The 20,618-nt window shown below is 41.6% G+C and overlaps 1 protein-coding gene across 17 annotated transcripts in view; it reads right to left on the bottom strand.

Annotated features, from left to right (window-relative positions):
- The window catches only part of celf5a (cugbp, Elav-like family member 5a), a 215,654-nt gene that overhangs the window by 32,860 nt on the left and 162,176 nt on the right, over window positions 1–20,618 (bottom strand). For 14 of the 17 annotated variants that reach the window (XM_074667418.1, XM_074667420.1, XM_074667419.1 and 11 more), the window contains exons 4-5: window positions 8,151–8,279; window positions 4,592–4,671 (exon numbers count right to left, since the gene is read on the bottom strand). In XM_074667418.1, the coding sequence (XP_074523519.1) occupies window positions 4,592–4,671; window positions 8,151–8,279 (209 nt within the window). The remainder of the gene's footprint in view (window positions 1–4,591; window positions 4,672–8,150; window positions 8,280–20,618) is intronic. The other 3 variants (XM_074667423.1, XM_074667426.1, XM_074667414.1) reach the window with 1 other exon arrangement.

The raw sequence follows: 20,618 nt of genomic DNA on the forward strand, positions 1-20,618 counted from the left end.
ACTGCATATTTATTCAGCTAATAAGGCCCTTGGCTCATAAATACATGTCTGCTTTGGGACTGGCTGGTACGATAACAGATTTACATAACCTGTTAGATTATAAAAATGAAATGAATTAAGGAAATCCGCACTGATCAATTGGCTGGCCGATCGACCAGTGCATGTCTATTCCTTAATTTTGGGGGACTGGTGATTGGTGATTGGCCCATCCTTACATATGAAACTAATCATACATACCTAAGGGAAGGTCTGACAGCCAGTCTTTGTTGTTTTTTGCTCTGAGACCTAAAACTCAAGACACTTTATTGGTTGTTTAAGCAAAAACATAAAGATTTTATTGTTTCACAGGTATTGTTCAATGATTTTCAATAAAATGAGATTGGATCATAGGTATATGATGTCAGAAAACAAATTAAAATAAATAAAAATCGGTATTGGCCCAAATGGGAATCGGCAGGTCAGGCTTTTAAAGGTCCCATATTATGCAAAAATCACTTTATTAAATGTGAAATTTAAGGACAAAACCTGTACATAGTAGTGCGTGTGAATGTAAAATCCTGATTTGCCGACATCAGAGATTACCTTTTTTGACCAATCAGGAGCAAGTCTGACCTGACTGGTCCACCGGCACAGATACCCCCTAAAGTGTCTGTAGAACAGCGGGGGGGAGTGCCAAATAGCCATCACTGCTTTGTTTTTGGCTGTAAACAGCCACACAGTTCCATGCACAAGCTTCCCATCTCGGAAGAAGACAAGACTAAGTAGCTAGAGTTCATTTATCAAGGAAATGTGCCAGCTACACTCAGTAAAACTGTGCATGTGTGTGCTAGTCACTTCACGGTCGACTGCTTTTCCAACTTTGGACAGTACAACAGAGGGCTAGCGAATAGACTGGTCTTGAATCCAGGCGCATTACCAACCATCCACCAACAAACCTCGGACCCTGGAAATGTGAGTATTTTAAATGCTGTGTGCTGGAGCAGATGTAAGAGCTTTTCCTCAGTGTCCCCCCTGTCTCTGTGTTAGCTTCAGGATGCTAACTTTAGCTGCAGTTAGCCTGTTGTTTTAGCCTGTAATGTTACGGTAAACGAGCTTTGCTGTTTTCTAAACATTGTGCATTCGGAGCTCATGTCGCTGCCCTCAGTGACGTGGACGAGCAGGGCGGTATCAGTGGTGGCTCATTTACATTTGAAGGTCACGCCCACTAAATCAGAGCGTTCTGAACAGAGGGGCTATGAGAGCCTGGAAACAATGCTGCTGTGCTTGATTTATTGGCTTTTTTGACCAAAACATGGTACTACCATTTCATGAAGACATCAATGATCCATATTAAACAGCAGAAAAAGGAGCATAATATGGGACCTTTGAAGATCAGTGATTGGTGAGCAGACAGAAAATTGTTATCGGTGCACCCCTGACTAAATGATAACTGAAAGGGGAAATTACAGGTCTCAAGAAAAAAAGGATAAATGGTAAATCATCTGTTTTGCTTAGCAACAGAAATATTTAACTTTTGTGAAATTTTTAACCAAAATTTTGCATCTTATTCAATACACATTGAGAACTGTATAATCCCTTGAGTTTAAACAGTAGTTAGACTGCTGTATAGTCTTTTGGACCATCAACTGCGTATTCCACTTTAATTTAGAGCAGTGTCATGTTGATCTGTACATCAAAACAGTGTTTCTTGCTGAGTAATAAATCCTGGCACTCATGGCGCTTCATGTGTGTGTTCTCTGTCTGAAGTAATAAAGAAGATCCAGCAGCAGGGGAATCGCATTTGGATGCTCTTTTAAACCCACCCTTCTCTTCACTCTCAATCATCCAGCTCTTTCTTTTATGTAACTTTACCTCATTTGCTTTCCTTTGTAACACTCTTATCCTCCCATAATCTTGCTTGCAGTGTTTCTATCCGAGTCCCTGTGTCAGCTGGAACAGCCTCAAACCCTGGCTGAGCAGACGTGGATGTGGAGTGAACAAATCAGCACAACTCTACGGACCTGACCCGCACCCCCTCTTGTCTCAGTGTAACTCTGTCCCGAGACTTACTTCCTACACGGCCCTGCTGAATCCCAGCAATTTGCTCTACAGCTCTAGCGTTTAAATGTTTAATTGAGCCACTCATATCCTGCACTGGCAGTGTGTGTGAGTGTGTGTGATAGCTGAAGAGGGCTGAGGGCTGGTGCCAGTGCATATGAGAGGCAAAAGCTTGAAATATGACAGGTTGTGCAATCATTGTTCATAGACTGACAATATATATACTTTTTTGTATCCATTACAACTGTACTTAGAAGAATATGTGACGATAAATGTGCTCAACCATTCAACCATCAATGCATACATGACACCTGATCTTCTAATCTTGCGTGCACTGAACATAATTCTCACATAGGCTATACTCTCCACATATATCTGCACAAACCATGCAGATTCCCTCTTTCCTACCCAGCTCACACATACAATACATACAGAGTGCCCACTCCCCCTCTACATGAATAACACAAATGTATTCAGCTCCAGTCCTCCGAGCTGGAAAATAGGATCAGTCAGAGAGCCTTTGACCCTTGCCTGTGGCTGTACGAGAATGTGACAGTGAAACAGAGAAAGAAGCAATATAGAAAGTGTGTATGCATGTGTGTGCGCGCGCTCCTGTGAATGTGCTAGCTACAAAGCACTTCTATTTGTAGATGGTTATGTATGCACACACATGCATTCATGTGTGCGTGTGTGTGCAAACTGATAAACTCTAAGAAGCCAGTCTTCACGCTTTGGGGGATTGGCAGTAGATCTATCAAACTGCTGTAGTTAGTCGCAGTGTTTATATTCGGTGCACTTCAACTACTCAGCGGGTGATGCTATTGGCCTAGCTTTATTCATGGTCACCTCTCTGAATCTGCTCAAGAGCTGCAGCTTTGGTGCGACGGCATATTGCACAGGCATATACATATTCCAGCTCAGTTTGTCTGGTTCATTAGAGCAATTAGTCATTGCTATTTGCCCTGGAGAAGTAGGAAACATTGCAATTGCTTGTAAGAGTTGCAGGGCAATGTGTGCCCTTCACTAGTTCAATTTGTATGTCATACTGTACTGTAGCTGTCAATGTTCCTTTTCTTCTTTTTCCGTGCTTCTTTATTAATGCTTTAATTTGGGAAGCATCCCAAAGTGTTGATGATTTATTCATTACTTCCATTTATGCACATGCACATGACCTCTTTTTGCAGCTGTGACTCAACTTCAATCAACTCAAATTTAAATAGAAACAGGATGTATGGTCCAAGGTTTTTCCAGGATCTTTGCTACATTGATAGACACTGCTCTAAATAGCACTGTCCTGCTGAGGCGTAATGGTCTACTGGTGGTCCGCTAATCTCAGTGAGGCAGGCACACTGTGCCCTCTCCTACAGCAGCTACAGGATATGAGATGCTGATCAGATTTCTATAATCAATTTACCAGCGCAGGAGGTATAAATCCTGTCCATTCGCTCATTCTCCCTTTGCCCCCCCCCTTTCTCTGTCTCTCTCTTTCTCCCCTCTCTCCTGCCCCCTGCTTATAGTTAGATGAATAATTCAGCAGCCAATGTGGTGAAAGGTGGAGTAAACAAGTCTATTGCCTAATATCCCGAGAGGCTGCCAAAGAGAGACGAGTGAGGGTAGAGAGCTAGCAGAGATAGGGGGATGGAGCAACAGAGAAAGGAGGGTATCTATAGAAAATGGACATCCAGAGTCTTTCCTCATGACCTGCAGTCATTTGCACTTAGATTGACTCAGAGGTTGCGCCAAAATGGCACAGCTGGCTTCTAGTTCTTTTCTCTGCTTCCCTCTCTTGAGCCGGACATTGGCAACCATTCATAATAAAATCATACAGTGGAGCAACATCTGTGAGATAGGCGGAGAGTGACGAGTTCAGGGTCCTGCTTTTTCTGCGGCGATAGTTTCAAAGACAAAAATGAGGAAAAAAGCCAACTATACATCAAGCCACTTGATAATATGGGACGTGACTCTCTGTCCACTCGCAGGATGTCACCGAGAATAACTCCATTCAGGTTTGGAGTGCAGAGTAAGTGGCTTTTATTTTGACACCATCAGGTATACAGGGACCAAACCTAAACACAGGACACATACAAATGAGCCATACAGCTCCTGCTCTCATTGTAAATCCAATACAGGGAGAATTCTGGGGACATGGTGTGCTTACATAACAAGCAAATGTAATCTCACACTGGAGTTATATTCACTGATTATGCAAGCAGAACTACTGATTGATGACTCGCCTAAAATTCAATTATCATCCAAAACAGTTTTATCTGGGAACTAAATTTGCTTTTTTTTTAAGGCACTGTGTTAATTAAAGAGACAGGAGGCTATTTCTAGCTGCACCTTGTTTCAAAGCTAGGATATTTAACAGGCTGTTTGTACTTTCTGTACGTTGATTGGTGGTGGTAAGTTGAACCTTTGTAGCTCTCAATCAAGAAGTGGACTGAACATGATTGTTGGTTGGTGTGTACGTGTTTTGAATGCAGTATGAGCTGTAGGCGGTTGTGTGTATGTTTATATCTCTTTATTTGTATGTGAGGGAGAGAGCTGTACTTACTGGCATGGTCTGGCTGCCGTGGAGGGCGCTGATTGCAGACTGAGCCTCAGTGTGTGTGGAAAACTTGACAAAGGCACAACCTGGAGGGGAGAACAGATGCAGAGCACACACAAAGACGTTAAGACCCAGGCACACACACACTCACTGTGTACACATCCAGTAAATGCAATCAATCAAGTGAGTTTAAAAGCTGATGGTGTATTAATAAAGGATGTTGAATTATATTTGATACCGCAGAAATCAGTGTGCAGAGAGGGGCTCTCATTGCACAGCAGGCTGCCCAACTCCGGGCATTAGGCAGGCAGACAAGCAGGCAGAAGCTGCAGGCTAAAGATTGCACTGATGAAGCAGAAAAGCATGCTATTTAGCAACACATGCCTGTCTTTGCATATTAAATATGAGCTAAACTGGCCAAAGTCATGTTTTCGGAAAGAAAAACCACACCATTTAAAAACTTCTCACAATGCTGGCTCCACAACAGGATGCTCCAACCAATATCTGTGATATGAGGCCGGAAACCACAGAGAAAACGTTCTTGTCACTAATGTGTTTGAAGAACTGTGTGAGGAAAAGACGAGCTAAAAGATGCTGAAGATGGCATTTGTGGATTCATAACACTAGCTGTGGCACATTACTAATGAATCTATGCACTGAGATATGTCCATTTAATGACTAAAACATCAAAACATTGTATTAGAAGAGTCGCAGCTCTGCACTTCAATCTTTTAAATAATGACTCTAAATCAACAGACTGGAATCCTTTCTCAACACCAAAATGGAGCTCCTATGTTCCCACCAGTTCCCACTGGTGCACACACAAGTACACAATTACTGTTGCAAAGTTATGAAATGCACACACTATTTCATCAACACATGTGAAGATTAACTGCACCTATAACCTATTGCTCCTGCACAGCTCTGAGGTAAATTTATCAAACCTGAAGAGGGTAGTGGAGTGGAGCCCTTAATCAATAAAAACAACATCTAAACTCTCCAACCAGAGACCTATGAGGACCTAATGTGGCTATGGAGCAGCAAAGCAGCAGTTCTAACCACTGAGCCACCAAGCCCTCTCATTATTAAATCTTAATTCACCTAATTTCATTTCATTTAAGATTTCTTTTCTATTCTTATTTAATCTTTCATACTTTATTCTCCTTATCATCTATCCTGCTTGACCCTGCAGCCCCGCCATTCTCTCTCTCTTAATGGGTTTACCCCTGTGGACACCAGCCAATCAAGATGTCCATTCAGCTGTCATCCCCCATACCACTAAGATATGGACAGAATAGAGCTGGAGCTCAGTGTGACCTGCACAAGGACTTTTCTACAGTAGCAAATACTATGTGCCAATTTAATTATGCAACTTAAGATTCTTTGCAAGCCATGTATGTCTACTGCCTTTTTGTCAGAACATATACACAAAGCACCTGAACGTATCTTTGACTTCACCTAATTTCTCTTTGCATGTGTGAGTCATGGTTGTGAATAAAAAAAAAAAAAATCATCCTGCTTCCTTGCAACAGTCGTGTGGATCACTCATCTAGAGTGTTTTGTGTTAAAAATGTCGGTAAAGACTGTCTCTGCAGTGTGCTGTTAATCACGTCATCTGACACCTGCCCTGCAGAGGCAGCTTCAGGCTTTAAAAATAACAACGTAGAAATAGATTTCACTGACAGTCTTGTCTACCTTTAAGAGGCATCGATATCAATTTCAGCATGAGTGAAACACCTCGCAGGAGCTTTGATATGAACTTTACTCTGTGCACAAACAGTTCAAGTCAGTTTTACACATGTAAGGTTGGTTGCAGACAAAATAACAGGAGCACTGAAGGAAGTCAAGTGATACGTATAATCATAAATCTGTCCATGCTTGAGCAAAACATTACCCACAACTCATGATAGGAACTTCTATACATGTCACTTTTGGCAGAGATGTACACCTCAGACAGATCCTTTACATGCAAAAGTGGTTTATTCTCTGTGAATAAGTCAGTTTTAAAGAGTACCGAAAGCTGTTTGTCAATAGACAGGTTTAATCATAAAGAGGCACAGGTATCGATTTCAGTTTAATTAACAAGTCAAAATTTCCTCAGAGGCTTTAAGCTGGGTAACTAACTTTGTTAGTCAAACTCCCCAAACTTTTCTAGCGTCAGACCAAATTTAAAACTTAATATTTTCTCCTCCAATATTAGTTATTGAGTGAACATGTTTGAGTTTGATTATTCCATTAAGGGAGCTTATTAGTGCACAACAATTTCAGAGCAACAAAAAGAAATGCAGGCGTTCCTAATTGTAGGCAAAATCAGCAAACTTGGCAGAGCTGAAATGGTTTTGTTATTTAGCTCTTATACTTTTCCACAGTAATGTTGTATTCAAACTGAACACCACTCCTTTTTCAGTGCTACAGGGGCAAATTATAACTACTTTGCATACTGCTGTGTATTACTCAAAAATCATTATTAGGGGGTATGTAATGATCTAACTTTGTGGAAATAATATGAAATTGGGAAATGAAAACCACAGCTTTCATAGAAATGTAGTAGAGTATCTTAAATGTGGTGAAGCAGAACTCTTAAAGTAACATAAATGGACAACAAGTACAGAAAAAGAGAGTACAATACTCAAGTTAATGTTCTTTTCAGCCTCTTGCAGCTTTCTTTTTCTGCCCTTCCCTCAAAGTGGGGTCACCTGAAATCATTTTGACATCCATCTTTCCCTTCTCCTCCTCCTCAGAACCACCGCAGAGGAAGAGCTCTCTGGCTTCAAACCCCCTCAGATATAATTCCAAAACAATTTCCATAAGCGCTGGCTGGGGAATAGGCTTTAGAGACATGAAAACCCACTAGTCTCTTTGCTCTTTGCGGCATGTCAGAGGGAATTGATGTCTGAGAAAAGTTTTCGGCTGTCTGAAAAGGCCTGCAAGATATCAACACCACAGAACCAAAGTTACAGCGAGGGCCTGCAGTCGTTCTAAAAGTGATACTGAGGGACTGAATCACAGTTGGATGTTTTTTTTTTTCTTCCAAAACAAGATCTAAGATGATGGGACGTTGTGATGGAAAGCAAAAATCACTAGAATTTTAAATCCTTTAAGTATTTGGTGGGATGAAAATGAAGAATAACACAGAATGTCTCTTTTTACTTGCTGATGGTGAATTTGAAATTACTCTTGGGATTGATTATTTTTCCCATGTGTCCAAAACTTTCTTGTGTTTTTAAATTAATAAAAAAGAAAAAAATGAAACGTATATATCTCACTGTTAAATGACAAGCTTGTATTAACTTTTTGTTGTTAGGGTCAGATCTCATCTCTGTTTAAAAAAGGAAAGTCATAGATATCCATTTTATGTTCTGGAGCAAGATTTTTCTTATTGCCCATAGCAGACTTCCACATGAGCGTAAAAATGATAGTAATTATGGCAAAAGGCTATTTGACCTATATCTGATGCATGTGTCAAATACACTCTGCCCACCTTGGCTGATGTGGACACTGACACGTGCTGTCACTTCTCTGCCAGTGACCTAAATAACGCTGACAGCTGTATCATCTCTCCTACCTTTGCTGTTTCCGTCAGGACCTCTTAGGACTGTGCACTCCTCGATCACTCCGTAGGGTTCGAAGAGGCGGTAAACATCCTCTTCAGTCTGTTGTTTGTTCAGCATCCCGACAAACAACTTCCTGTCTTCTGGAACAAACAACGAGACAAAAGGTTAAATTATAACTTTGACCTCAATTATAAAACCAATTAAGGAACAAAGAGCATCAAAAGCTCATCTTTGTTCGAGGTGACATTTTTCCACAGAAACAAACACACACACACAAAGCCTCAGCACAGCGCGGCAACTGTCGAGTTTCTTTAGCGCTGCTTTGGCTGGAATCACATTGTATTATCCCATTTCCAAGACTGATCATTTTAATCTCTGGTATAAGTGGGTTCAGTCCCATATGGGGACGTGTACTGTAGCTACTGGGGGTAAGTGAGTGGTCAGGGGCTGCAGGAAAGGACTAATGAAGAGGTTTTTCTCTCTATCTCCAGCACACACACACACACACACACACACACACACACACACACACACACACACACACACACACACACACACACACACACACACACACACACACACACACACACACACACACACACACACACACACACACACACACACACACAAGACAATGAGCAAGTCTTTGGTCCTTTAAAGCACCAGGGGCTTCAAGCTACAACCTCCTACACACCACACTGTACTGGCTGGAAACTCACACCCTCTCCCTCTCTCCTTTTATTCATCTCTCTGCTCTTTCTCTTCTCTGCTTTTCATTTCTCTCGCTGATGCTACATTTTTCCCCCTCGTTCCTCCTCAACCGCCTTCCTCCCTCACGCTCCCTCTCTCCCCTCTTTATCTCTCTCTTACTCTACTAATTGCTGCTGATCCAGTGTTTTTTTGTGTAGCCAGAGAAATGTTTCAGTATGCTCTTCAGTGAACAATGGTGTGTCTCTCCTGCGAGCACTGAACACTAGGAGACATGCCATGAATAATGCTGACTTTTCAATAGATAGCCTGTATGCTATTGAGTCCTGTTAAATGCTGTGGGATCTGATCTTTACCTTGACCTGACACATTGTGTTTACTGATGTACTCTGGCCTTGTATGATTAATGCTACACTGCCGTGTGTCTCTGCAGGCAGCACAAGCACTAAAACCTTCCCTTTATACAGACTGTTTCTCCAACTCTGACCCGTGAAGTCACAGCGGAGAAACCGAGTGAGAGACAGGACCAGCGGCTGATGCTGTGAGGAGCTTGAAAGCAGCATAAATCGCTGCCAAAGGTATTTCACAGTGTCAGGGTGACCTGTGACGACAACTGGGTGTGTTGTGTTGTTGTGTTGTTCCTTGACCCAGACACAAGCCGATACCCACATTCCTGCAACGGGCACGGTGCTGAGTGTGTGGGGACATGGCGCCCCAGCCAGGGTTTCGGCACTCAGCACCACCAATGATGCACCTTCAAAATAATCACCCATGTCAGAGTGTTGTCTAGGGAGGGGCGTCCCTGGTGCTGGCTCCTTATTGCAAGTGGCAGGATCAGAGGCTATGTATCAAAATGGAAGTGATGCAATGTGACATCTGTCAGGGTGGATTGGAGAGCATTTATCTGCAAAAAAAGGAAAGCCCTGAACTGGAAAATGAAAGGCCAAGATGGTCCTTCCTTTTGCTGGAGGGAGAATATAAATTCTGAGGTTGGATGCGGAAGATGAGTTGAGGAGATGGGGGGAGGGGCTGAACTGCACAAATTTCAATGAATGCCGACAGACCACATTTCATATACGCTCCAATATACAGCTGCAGAGCCACACATGCAGCAAACAGGACCACCCATGCAGCCACACTTGCCCTTTCCATTTCCTCTGGACCTACTTTGGGTGTTACTCATTCCTTTAACTAGAGGATGGGAACATGACACATTTTGAATAAAGGATGACCTTTTTTTATTTCACACGAGCTCCACTCCAAAGATCATGCTAGGAACAGTTCACATGTAGTATGACTCAAATGTGACACTATGTTAATCTATCAGGTAAAAGCAGGCTAAATGGTTCATCACTTCCTGTTTAATGTTAAGGCTTTATAACAGTAATGAAAAAGAAAAAAAAGATCATTGTTCACCTGATATTAGACTTTGTGCTTCATGCTGGTTCAGAGTGAGCTATATTCTGAGCTCAGTTTGTCTGCCAGCTTTATAGCATTTTATCTAAGGCCCCGTTTACACAACAACGTTTCATCTGAAAACGCTAAAACGCAGTGAAAAAAATCTGCCTTTACTTGGAAACGCAGAGGGACTGGAAACGCTGTAGTAAGCATACCAGGCCTGTAGGTGGTGCCATAACTGTCTTGTACAGAAGCCGCTTTTGGGAGATCTCTACCCGAAGTAGAGTTGAGCCGGTCATCTGGTGTATTGGGGAATACTAAATTAAAAAGTGGAGCAAAAGATGCACATTTTGTTGAAAGACAGTCAGCAGATACAGCAGACTGAGCAGCACAAGCACAACAAGATAGTTCGCAACGATCGTAACAATGGTACTGTTGGACTGTTGGATGCACGTGTGTGCGAGGCGGAGTGTGACGTCAGCCACTGAAAACGCCGGCTTACCGTTTACACCGCAACAGTGTCGGCAGCGTTTCAGAAAAATCCCACTCTGGAGACCGTTTTCAAAAGTTTGAGTTTTAGGTCGGCTGAAACACCGTTTCCGTGTAAACACAAGGCTGAAACGTAACAAAACTTTTGCATTTCACCCAAAACCGTTGTCGTGTGAACAGCCCTTAAGAGGTTTTCTACACTGCAATGTAACCGTGATTCTAAGAGTCTGATACACAGTTCAAAATGTTGATAGAGCAAGGATTTTGATGGGCAACAAAAATCTGAAAAAGTTGTGTCTGTGAACACATTTTGCATTCACAAATTCAGGTGAGAGGACAGCATATAAACATGATCCAGAGCAGATGAGTTCACTGGATCCAAGGCCATTTAAGATGGACTGAGGTCACAACAGAAAACTTTCCTCAAAAGAAAAGAAAAGACAAAAAGAAACCAAAACTGAGTGCATGTTCGGCACAGTGTACTTTGAAAACAAGCGAACAACGCATGAAAACAGATTATCGAGATCCGTTCCACCATCTAGGACTCTGCTGTGGCTGCTCTGAACTAAAATGCTACCCTGGGATTTCAGGTGTTGTGTTCAACCCCAACTGAAACATTATCTCATTTATCTACGGCACTGCAGCACAGTCTGTGTGCAAACAGACACATGGAGAGTGCAGAACACACACACAGTCATTTACACATGTCTGAAAGAGGGAGGGGGAAAGAAGCCAAAGAAGCGTAGGTAGAAAGAGAAAAGAGAAAATTCACCAAGCAGGATTCAGCCTCACACCCTGAAAGAGTGGATTACGACTGACAGATTCTCCACTTTGACCACACACACAGCTACACCAAGAGACGATGCCTTACTGTTAACTATTCTCTGACTACAATGAAATGACTCTTTCTTCAGGGAAGCTATTCTTCAGACTTTACTGCCTAATGTGTGTTTTTAAAAGGCAATACAAGAAGCTGTGGAGTCAGCAGCACTTTTCAGTCATCTGTTTTATGCACATCTGACAGTACACACAGTATGATCATATTTCAATCAGTCTAGTCTTCTACACAGGCTGTCTTATGGCTCATGTTTTACACTTCTAGGTCATTTTCTTGTATTTTATGCCCATAAATTGAGCAACCATGCATTTGGCACAGCTAAAATGCTTGCAACTACACCCAGAACAAAGCCTGCGTGCACACTAAGGTTCTGTAAAACAGGCACTATGCAAGACCACTTATCCAGATAAGGTAGAGGTGTCCTACCTAAGAGAGCTTGAGTTACACATGTAAATACTCTCTATATGAAGCAGTGTTGTAAAAAGCAGCTGTATTGAAAAACCTATATTCTGAGTCATGACTGAGTCCTCATTGTTGGACTTCAGACTGAGTCACCAGAGAAGAATCCAAGTTTAGGGCCTGCTACTTAAGTCGAGTCAGTCCTTTTAATAAAATGGTACAAAGGAAAACTCACCTGTGCTTTACACAGGTACTTCACAGCACACTTTTCACTGTATGAACCATTGCTAACTGTGGCTAACGCTACTATTTCACTAACACAAATATAAAGTGGGTATAAATTACTACATCTAACTGTAAAGTATTTTAAAGCAAAACTCATAGTAGCCTGTCTTTGAGCATCCAGGTATGAATTGTTGCAGAGTAAGACAGCACTTGACTATGCATGCAGGTGAACACAGTGATAAAGCCCTTACTTGAATCAAAATTAGTTATTACTAAGGTTGCAAAATTCTGGGAAATTTCAAAGTGAGAAACTTTCCATGGGAATTTTCAGAAATATTCTTGTCGTGACTTCTAGACCCCAAATCCAGAAATGTGGTCTTAATGGAAATGTCGTAGGCTTGTGAAGTAGCAATAGGTGATGATTAATAGTGCTTGGATTTTTTTCACATGTGAGTCATGGTACACAGTTTATTTTGGATTCAATCATGTTGTTTCAACCAATATCATTTTTGAAAACCCCATTCAAGTTGATAAAAAGAGTAAAAAAAAAACAAAAAACATAAAGTTTCACAATTTCCAAACCAAATTTTTCAAGGAATGTTTTAGAAAAAAATATTTAAGTTGACAGCAACAAAACCCTAAACATTTCTTATATTCCTAAGCTAAAATGTTCAGAAAACTTTCCTGAAATTTACCAGAAATGTCTCACTCCTTTGCAACCCTAGTTGATAAAATAAGAAAAATAAAAAATAAATTAATTAAGAAAGAAAAAAAGAAAGACAAACCAGTCTTCATACATCAATAAATTATAACGTCCCTCCAATTTTTAAAGTCAAGAGTTTTGATAGTCAGAGAACTCAAGCACTACAATACAGACTAACAGGTCAAACAAAAAAAAATGATTTGCTTTGGCTTCATTTAAGATTGTCATACAAGACAGCTCACAAAGGACCGTATGTCTTATATAACTAATAGTTAGTCAGAACAAAATAGTTCTTGACTGAATCATGTCACACACAGCCCTGAAGCAGGCTGTAAAGCTGAGAGGTTAAAACATGATAAGCAGCTCAAGCTGTCTGGATATCTCTGTTCTCTACTGCATCTCTCAAAACAGCTGAGTCATCCCTCTGTTACAGCTACTCACCTATGGTAAACGGCGTCTACTGTATAGATGAATACAAAGTAGACAAGAAATTATGAGTTGTTTTTTCCTGCTTAAATCACAGCCGAGCCTTGTCACCATGAATACTGTTCTAAATGAGAGCCACTCTCTGCTCTTATAGCGTTTACAGTGAAATGCTGTTGCCTAAACAATTCAGGGGTCTAATAACTGCCAGCACATTAACTGTGAGAACTGTGCAGCATGCTGGCTTTAAGATGCATTTACAGCTCGCTGTGGCAGAGTACAGTATGGAACTACGCTGTGACACACCAGTGTTTTCCTTAAATACACCCCCTGTCATGTTTAATTTACTGTGAGTTACTTAACAGATGCTTGTTTGGAATAAATGCATCGGAAATTAATCTTCGGGATAATGAAATGGCAGTTTGCTGCCTGGGTATACATACGAAAGATTACTGGCTCCATTTGGACCCTTTCTAATCAATATAAGCCTTTTAGTATGAGCACATTGAGCTCGTGTGAAGTCTTTGACTCATTGCGCACCAGCAAATTATATCAGTAATATTTCATATCTCAACTCTTCTTGCTGAAGTTTGACCATTACAGCATGAGCAGGACTAACAATATCGCTCTAATTCCTTCCCTGAAAATGTGCACCGTGGCTCGGCACAATACCTTCAATTGTTATGTAATGTTTATTTCTGCTGGAAGTTTCAGAGATATCCTGTCCCATACAGCTGACTGTATATGTTCTTTCAGCAAAGTCCAGTCAGTATACAGGAGACTTATTACTGTATGCTCTGTGATTACTGCAGACTGCTGAGGATTTAGACAGTGAAATGAGACTCACTGAATAGCAACGGGGCAGGGTAGGAGGTTTTTTTGAGCGACAAGAGAAAGAGGAAGAAAAGAAGAGAGCTGGGCTAAGCAGAGATGTAGAGAAAGAATAGCAGAGAGAGGAGGAGAGAGTGAAAATGATGCAGCCATACTGTAAGTTGATGTGCATACAGTCCTGCAGTCCTTGATAAGCCAGGATGGATGAAAGAGGAGCACCATACGAGTTGGTAAATCATTGTCAGGGGTTGGAAGGTGAGAGGGGAAGAGAAGGAGAGGGGGGAGGGATGGGATATGATGAGGGGAAGGAAAGCATCCTGACTGCCTTAGGTGCTCTCTGGTTTTTAAATTCCTCTTCTCTGTCTGTCTCTTTCTCAACAGTTGCAACAGCAGGGAGCAGGGAGACAGTGTGCTATAGAGAGGGAGCGAGAGCACTTGTCAGAAGGATGGGGAGGTTGCTATGACAACTACTTATACAGCAGGCTGTCAGTCATGTTTCATTGGAGTTTGGAGAGGAGGAGAGGAATGAAGGGAGGAGAGGAGTTAAAAAAAGGAGGGGTTGGGTAAGGGTCATTTCTCCATCTGTCTGCAGAGCCCAAGTGTAAATTTGACTGTCAGGCTTAGAGATAAGGACAAATTATGAACAATATTAGCCGGCCGATAAAAGAGAACAATAATGAATGGATAAATATATTAAAACCAAATGAGATAGCATCCAGGCAGAAGCAGGGGCCCCAAGAAGCCATCCAGGTTTTCTCATTTGGACGGGAAGATAAGAGCGGGAGCGGAGGCTGCGAGGAGAGGAAGGATCCACGGTATTAGAGCTAGCTACTGTAGCGTACTTCCTTGTCAAAAGAAAGAAAGAAAGAATCAAAATCACTTTGTAGCCGGAATACCAAACATTGTGACTTCCTCCCTCTCCTTCACCAGCCTATTATACTTCTCCAATGAGCAGAATGCAGCACAATAACAGTGTCAGCATGTGTTCAAGCATAAAAAACACAGACTGAATGGAATGAAATTAATTAACCCTAAGAGATCACAGTGCTTAGCCAGTGGAATTTAATCCAATTTATTACATATAGGGATCTAACTAGGGTAGTGTTTGCATTAATGAGATGGTGAGTATGGACCTTTGTGTGTGTGCATGTGCATGTGTGCGTTTGTTAGGTCTGTTTTGGGAAGGTGTGCATCCTTCCTGTTCTGCGTACAATAAAATATCAGCAGTAGGAGTGACAGGGAGCATCGAGGGAGGGAGTCCAAGGATTGGCACAGCCTTAGGGTGAGAAAACGCTGCCAAATTAACTCCTGAATAATGAGCCTTTTATGTGCTGTGTTATCACCAGCGAGAGGACGGCCATGTACTTTGTCATAACGCTGGAGCCACTTCAGACGCAACCCAGTTAGTAGGCTCCTACAGCACACCTTCAGCTGAGAAAGAAGAAATGTGGGTTGATACAATAGTTTGTTTACCCATTTCTAGAGTAAATTAGTGCTCCTGTGTGTGCGCCCCGTATTTGCAGCTGTCTTTTGAAGTTTGCATGCTAACCCACAGAGTTGACAGCTGCAAACTGTAAGGCCTACCATGCACCGGCTCTAATGAGAAAGCTTATTAGTGCTGTTTCCCTCACAACTTTAGAGATGTTGCTTGGAGACGGCAGTGGGAAGAAACAATGCTGTTGTTTCAGACAAAAAGCCATCAAACCAAGTGTTCCCTGTTGCACAAATTGAATGCTACAACTATAAAATATGGACTTCTTCTCAAATATAAATGACTGAATACAGGATGGAGGCAGAGTTTCAGAGACAGACTTGACATTTAATTGTATATGTGGTTAATATACTACATATCATTGTGATGTTCCTCATGTTGCACATAAAGCACTAAGAAGCATCCTGCAAATATTCAGTCTGTATTTCAGTCTGGACATGTTCCCTTTAACAGCAGCTTCAGGGACCTGCTCTCCAACTTTAGCAGCATGCTACTGTGACACCAGCTTGATTTCATGTCATAGTTTCATCATTTTGGTGTCAAGGCTGCACATTGGCAGCTAGGCTGCATCCCATAAAAGCCATCAGTAAACATGCCATTGAGCACTATGGGCAGGGCCTTGATAGCTGCAGAAACAGCACATCCCTCAGCAAGCACTCCTCTGGGATGGATTAAGCTTCACTGCTTTTACCTACATGTAAGTACACATAAGCAGGCTGACACAAGGTTACTCATACATGCAGAGACACAGTAAACATGTGACAAATTACGCACCCTAGCTGTAAAATTATATGAACACACTTACATAGAGGCTGTCAAAGAGGAAAAAGAAGAGCTTGCTATTACATGTAGCTTAGTACACAGCGAAAAGTATACAGTTTGTACTATGCTGTGAAAATATAAATACACAGTGTCAAGAGGCATCTAATACTTTCTGCAAACAAACATTACTGAAGGTTGTGGATTGTAACTGTTGCATCACAAGCCCTGTAGCATATTAGTCAGGCCAAAGAGCTCAAGATCAAACTATAATGTGTTCTCAAGCAGCACTCTCAGAGGGAGAGAGCTTCCACATTTCAACCAACACTTTTCCTCCACGCGCACCAACCCAGTCAATTTCATCTCAGGGGGGTTTGGAGACCAGTGATCATGAATTCTGTCTGTGCCGCTGGCAGATAGGATGATGGATATCTCGTATGACACCTTAAAGACCCACACATCTGTATGTGCACACCCATATGCACACATATGTTTGCACGCACACAAAAAAACCCTCAAAATGCACATACAGCACACATAGGACCTCCGGTACGTCACTCAATATTCTCTGAAGAGCTCCTCACATTTTATGCATCAGTGGAATCTAATGGCTGCTCTGTTCTGTGCTGCTGGCTGGGGGATTTCAGCTGCATCTCGGCCTTGCAGGAAGCCTTGAACATACAATTACAGTCTTCTGACTTGGTTCCTGCTACCCTAAATGCTCTGCGTAAAAATCTTCGAGGTGTGTAAGCATAACTGTTGCACATTTTGTGTGCTCTTTTCTCCATCTCTCTGCAGCTTCAGCCGTCTCATTGCTCAGCAGATGCCTTCTACCTCAAACAGATTAGCTGAAAGAAGGAGAAAAGGAAAAACTGCTTAAAGCGTTTTATCTCCACCATATATGTCTCAGCAAATTTACACTCAATATGATAACAAATATGAAATATTATACACAGCCTTGTGTCAAATTCAGTGCATTATGGCTGTGGTCATAAATCCTGAAAGTGCTGTGCAACGTGTGTGCGCTGCTACTGTATATAAACATTTACAATATGGCAGTGCTATTTATATTGTCTGCCTTCATAATGCCATTTGAAGGGCATTTTGGCATCCGTTACAATATGGATTTTCTCCCCCCCATTTTCCTCTATTCCATTTATTGCCATTTTTCTTCCCCGTCCAGATTGTGTTTCTATACAGTAGAATGGGCCTTTTACCTTTGGCAGTATTTAACACAGCGCTATAGCCTGTTTCTTAATTATTTTCTCATCGCTCCACTGACACTGATTCATGAGGGTAATGTTGGACACACCCCCTCGGCCGGCCCCCTCAACCAACCCCCACCTCCCATCCACATGTGCAGTTTCTCTCCCTCTTCCTTTCTTTCATTTCTCCTCCTTACAGCAGAGTTACTCTTTCTTTTATCACCTCTCTGACATATATTTTCCCTCATCTGATCCCCTGTCTTTGTCCCTCCCTTTCTGCTGTACCGTCTACATCTCCCTCTTCTCCTCACTTTACCCTGTAAGTGTCTTGGAGGGCTAATGAGTTACCTTCATGGTTACTCATTAGCCTTCATGGTTGTTCACAAGTAATTACCTTTTTTCTCCTATGGAAGGACAAAATTGACTACACATGGAAACCACTAGTTTCAACAACACTGAGCCCTGAGTGGTATCCTGCCCTTTGCACCTTTTTTAAATACAGGATGCAGATACCCTCACCTTTGCATAAAAGCACTGTTATAAAAAAAATGTAAACTGAAACTACAATAAAATAACCTTTATCTGGGGGGAGACAACAGTGTGGCTGACAAACAGCAAAAGAAGAAGTGTTTGAGATAAGGTTACGTAGTAAAGCTTCACCACAACAGCAGCAAATAAGAAACAAAGATTTGGGTACAAAATAAACAAATGTAACAAGGTTAGAGAGACACTGAAGAAAAAAAGACTGATAAAATGTTAAAAGGGTGCATGAGCAAGAGCAAGTGCGAGGACTGAAAGAGATGAGGCTTAGTAGATAGAGAGCGAGGGGGCCATGCCCAACTCCAGCTTGAGAGAGGAAAGAGAGGATGTCTCAGAATATGAGGCTATCTCTCTGAAGCTTTGTCTGGAAGGGCAACTGAGCTGGCAGATGACTCTGCTGCACATGGACAAAGAGGCTTACAGGCCACCCTGCATGTCAGCTTTCTTCCAGCCTGAAGTGTGAGAGCTGTAGGGAGAATATAGGGTGCCCTCCAGCTCTCACCTACCCGGACCTACAGAGACCTTGGAGAGAGTGGATTCAGATTTGCCTTATACATGTGACATCGGCCCGCAGCTTCATTTGGCATATATCCCAGCCCAGTGCAGTGTCTCTTTATGATGAAAAACTGCAGTGCTAACAGTTGTGAAATGTCAAATTGCTCAATGAGGTAAATCTGCAAATCCATAAATAAATACTAAAGCATTTCACTGGTGTGCTTTTATATTTGAACATTTCCATATCATTAGTTGGAGCTGATTCCTGATAGAAAGAAACTAAACTCTCTGTGCTGTCATGTGCTCTTTGTATGCATGGCCTCTGTAGTGCTGATGTGACTGCAGGGGGAGAGCCTAACCCTGTCAGTCACACTGACAGCCGAGCTGTCTTATCTGCTCTCTATAGCGATGGTGCACTTTAATTAGGCTAGAAGGTCAATCAGCACTTTTAAGAAGATGTGATTCTACTGAAAGCATTTCATAATCTGGGACAGCCATGGTGTTTTGGGGGCCTGAGGCAAACACTTGCACTTTTTTTTATCCCTCCTTGTCTGATGGATCACATCTACTTATTTTGGTTCTTTTATGGAGCCCTGCACTGCTGAACTAATGAACTCCTGCAAAGGTTTTCACAGCATTTTCTGAAAAGATCTGTATGATGTACAGAAAGTAGATTATCCTGACACCAACTCCAATTACTGCAGAAATTAAAAATACATCACTAAATCACTTTAGTACTGTTACTTTCAAACAAATCAGTCGTTTACTAATCAGTGAACGGGTTTCAACCAGTTTGCCAGTATCACAGGTAGGATATTTTGTCATTACCATTAGCACTGACTTCACTTAATGAAGTAAGATCACGTGTGTTTGCAGCAACTTGTTCCTTTGAAGCACTTAACCAAGAAAATAATACACCACCTCTGAGAATATGACAATTTACTTCTTGATTTCCTCTTCCTTTTTCATTCCTCCTCCCCTGCTTGGGAAAATGCTTTTCAATTTTGTTTTGGAAACTGTTATGAAGCTCAACCATCAAACCAAATTGGCTTCCTTGAATTGTTCCTCGCAGGTGCATAGTAAGCCACAATTGTACACAGTAGTCTGAGCCAGCCTGGTTCATTGACAATGCTAAAATAAGCAATCTGTTGTGTGTGATATTTTTTGGGGGGATAAGAGAAAATGTAATCTTATTCATATTTTATATTGCTCTGTGCTGGAGCTCATAATAGTTTAGAAGACGGAAGAAATGCCATGGGTTTTAGTTTCGAAGTAAATCAAAAGTACAGTTTCTACTAAATCAACACCTTTGTGTATTCCAGATTGGATTTATACAAGCGCTAATGTCTCGCTTTTAGTCGCAGAATTTGCTGAGCTGAAGGTTTTTCTCTCACAAAATGCAAGGTACAGCCAGAATACACATGGAATGAACTCATCTTGTTGTCATTTGTGAGCCAGGGCTCCATTAACACAACACCCACAATGCCTTTCAGAGCAGCATTGTCCACTTATCAGTAAGACAAGTACACACAGCAGCAGTTTGGACCAGCAGATGTAAAGATGCTATAGGGAGTGTTATAACAAAAGTTCAAACCTGATCCTGAAAAACACAATTGAAGGCAGGTTTAGTTCACTCTTTTTTTATTGATATCTTTGATTCTTATTCAGTGACGTTATTTGTATGAGCACAAGAGTATGAGAGAGTGAATTGAGTATGAAACTGGAAAGGAACAACTTCCTGTAGAGGCAAGTTGCCTGTGTACAAGTGCAACTAAGCCATACCAGCGCCCTTGATACTGATACCATTTTCAAGGCCTTGTTAACAATCAGAGCCTCTATTATCAGCACCACCCAAACTTTCTATTAGTTGGTTGAAAGTTGAGACTCATGTCTTTAGTGTTAAGAAGATAATTATTAGGTAGTTGAAACATTTGCTCTAAAATATCTAATCAGTATTCAGTAATGATGACTAGA

Source organism: Halichoeres trimaculatus, unplaced genomic scaffold (genome assembly GCF_033239565.1).
Source record: "Halichoeres trimaculatus isolate MK-OKI-2021-1 unplaced genomic scaffold, fHalTri1.1 fHalTri1_scaffold_4, whole genome shotgun sequence".
Lineage (NCBI taxonomy): Eukaryota > Metazoa > Chordata > Actinopteri > Labriformes > Labridae > Halichoeres > Halichoeres trimaculatus.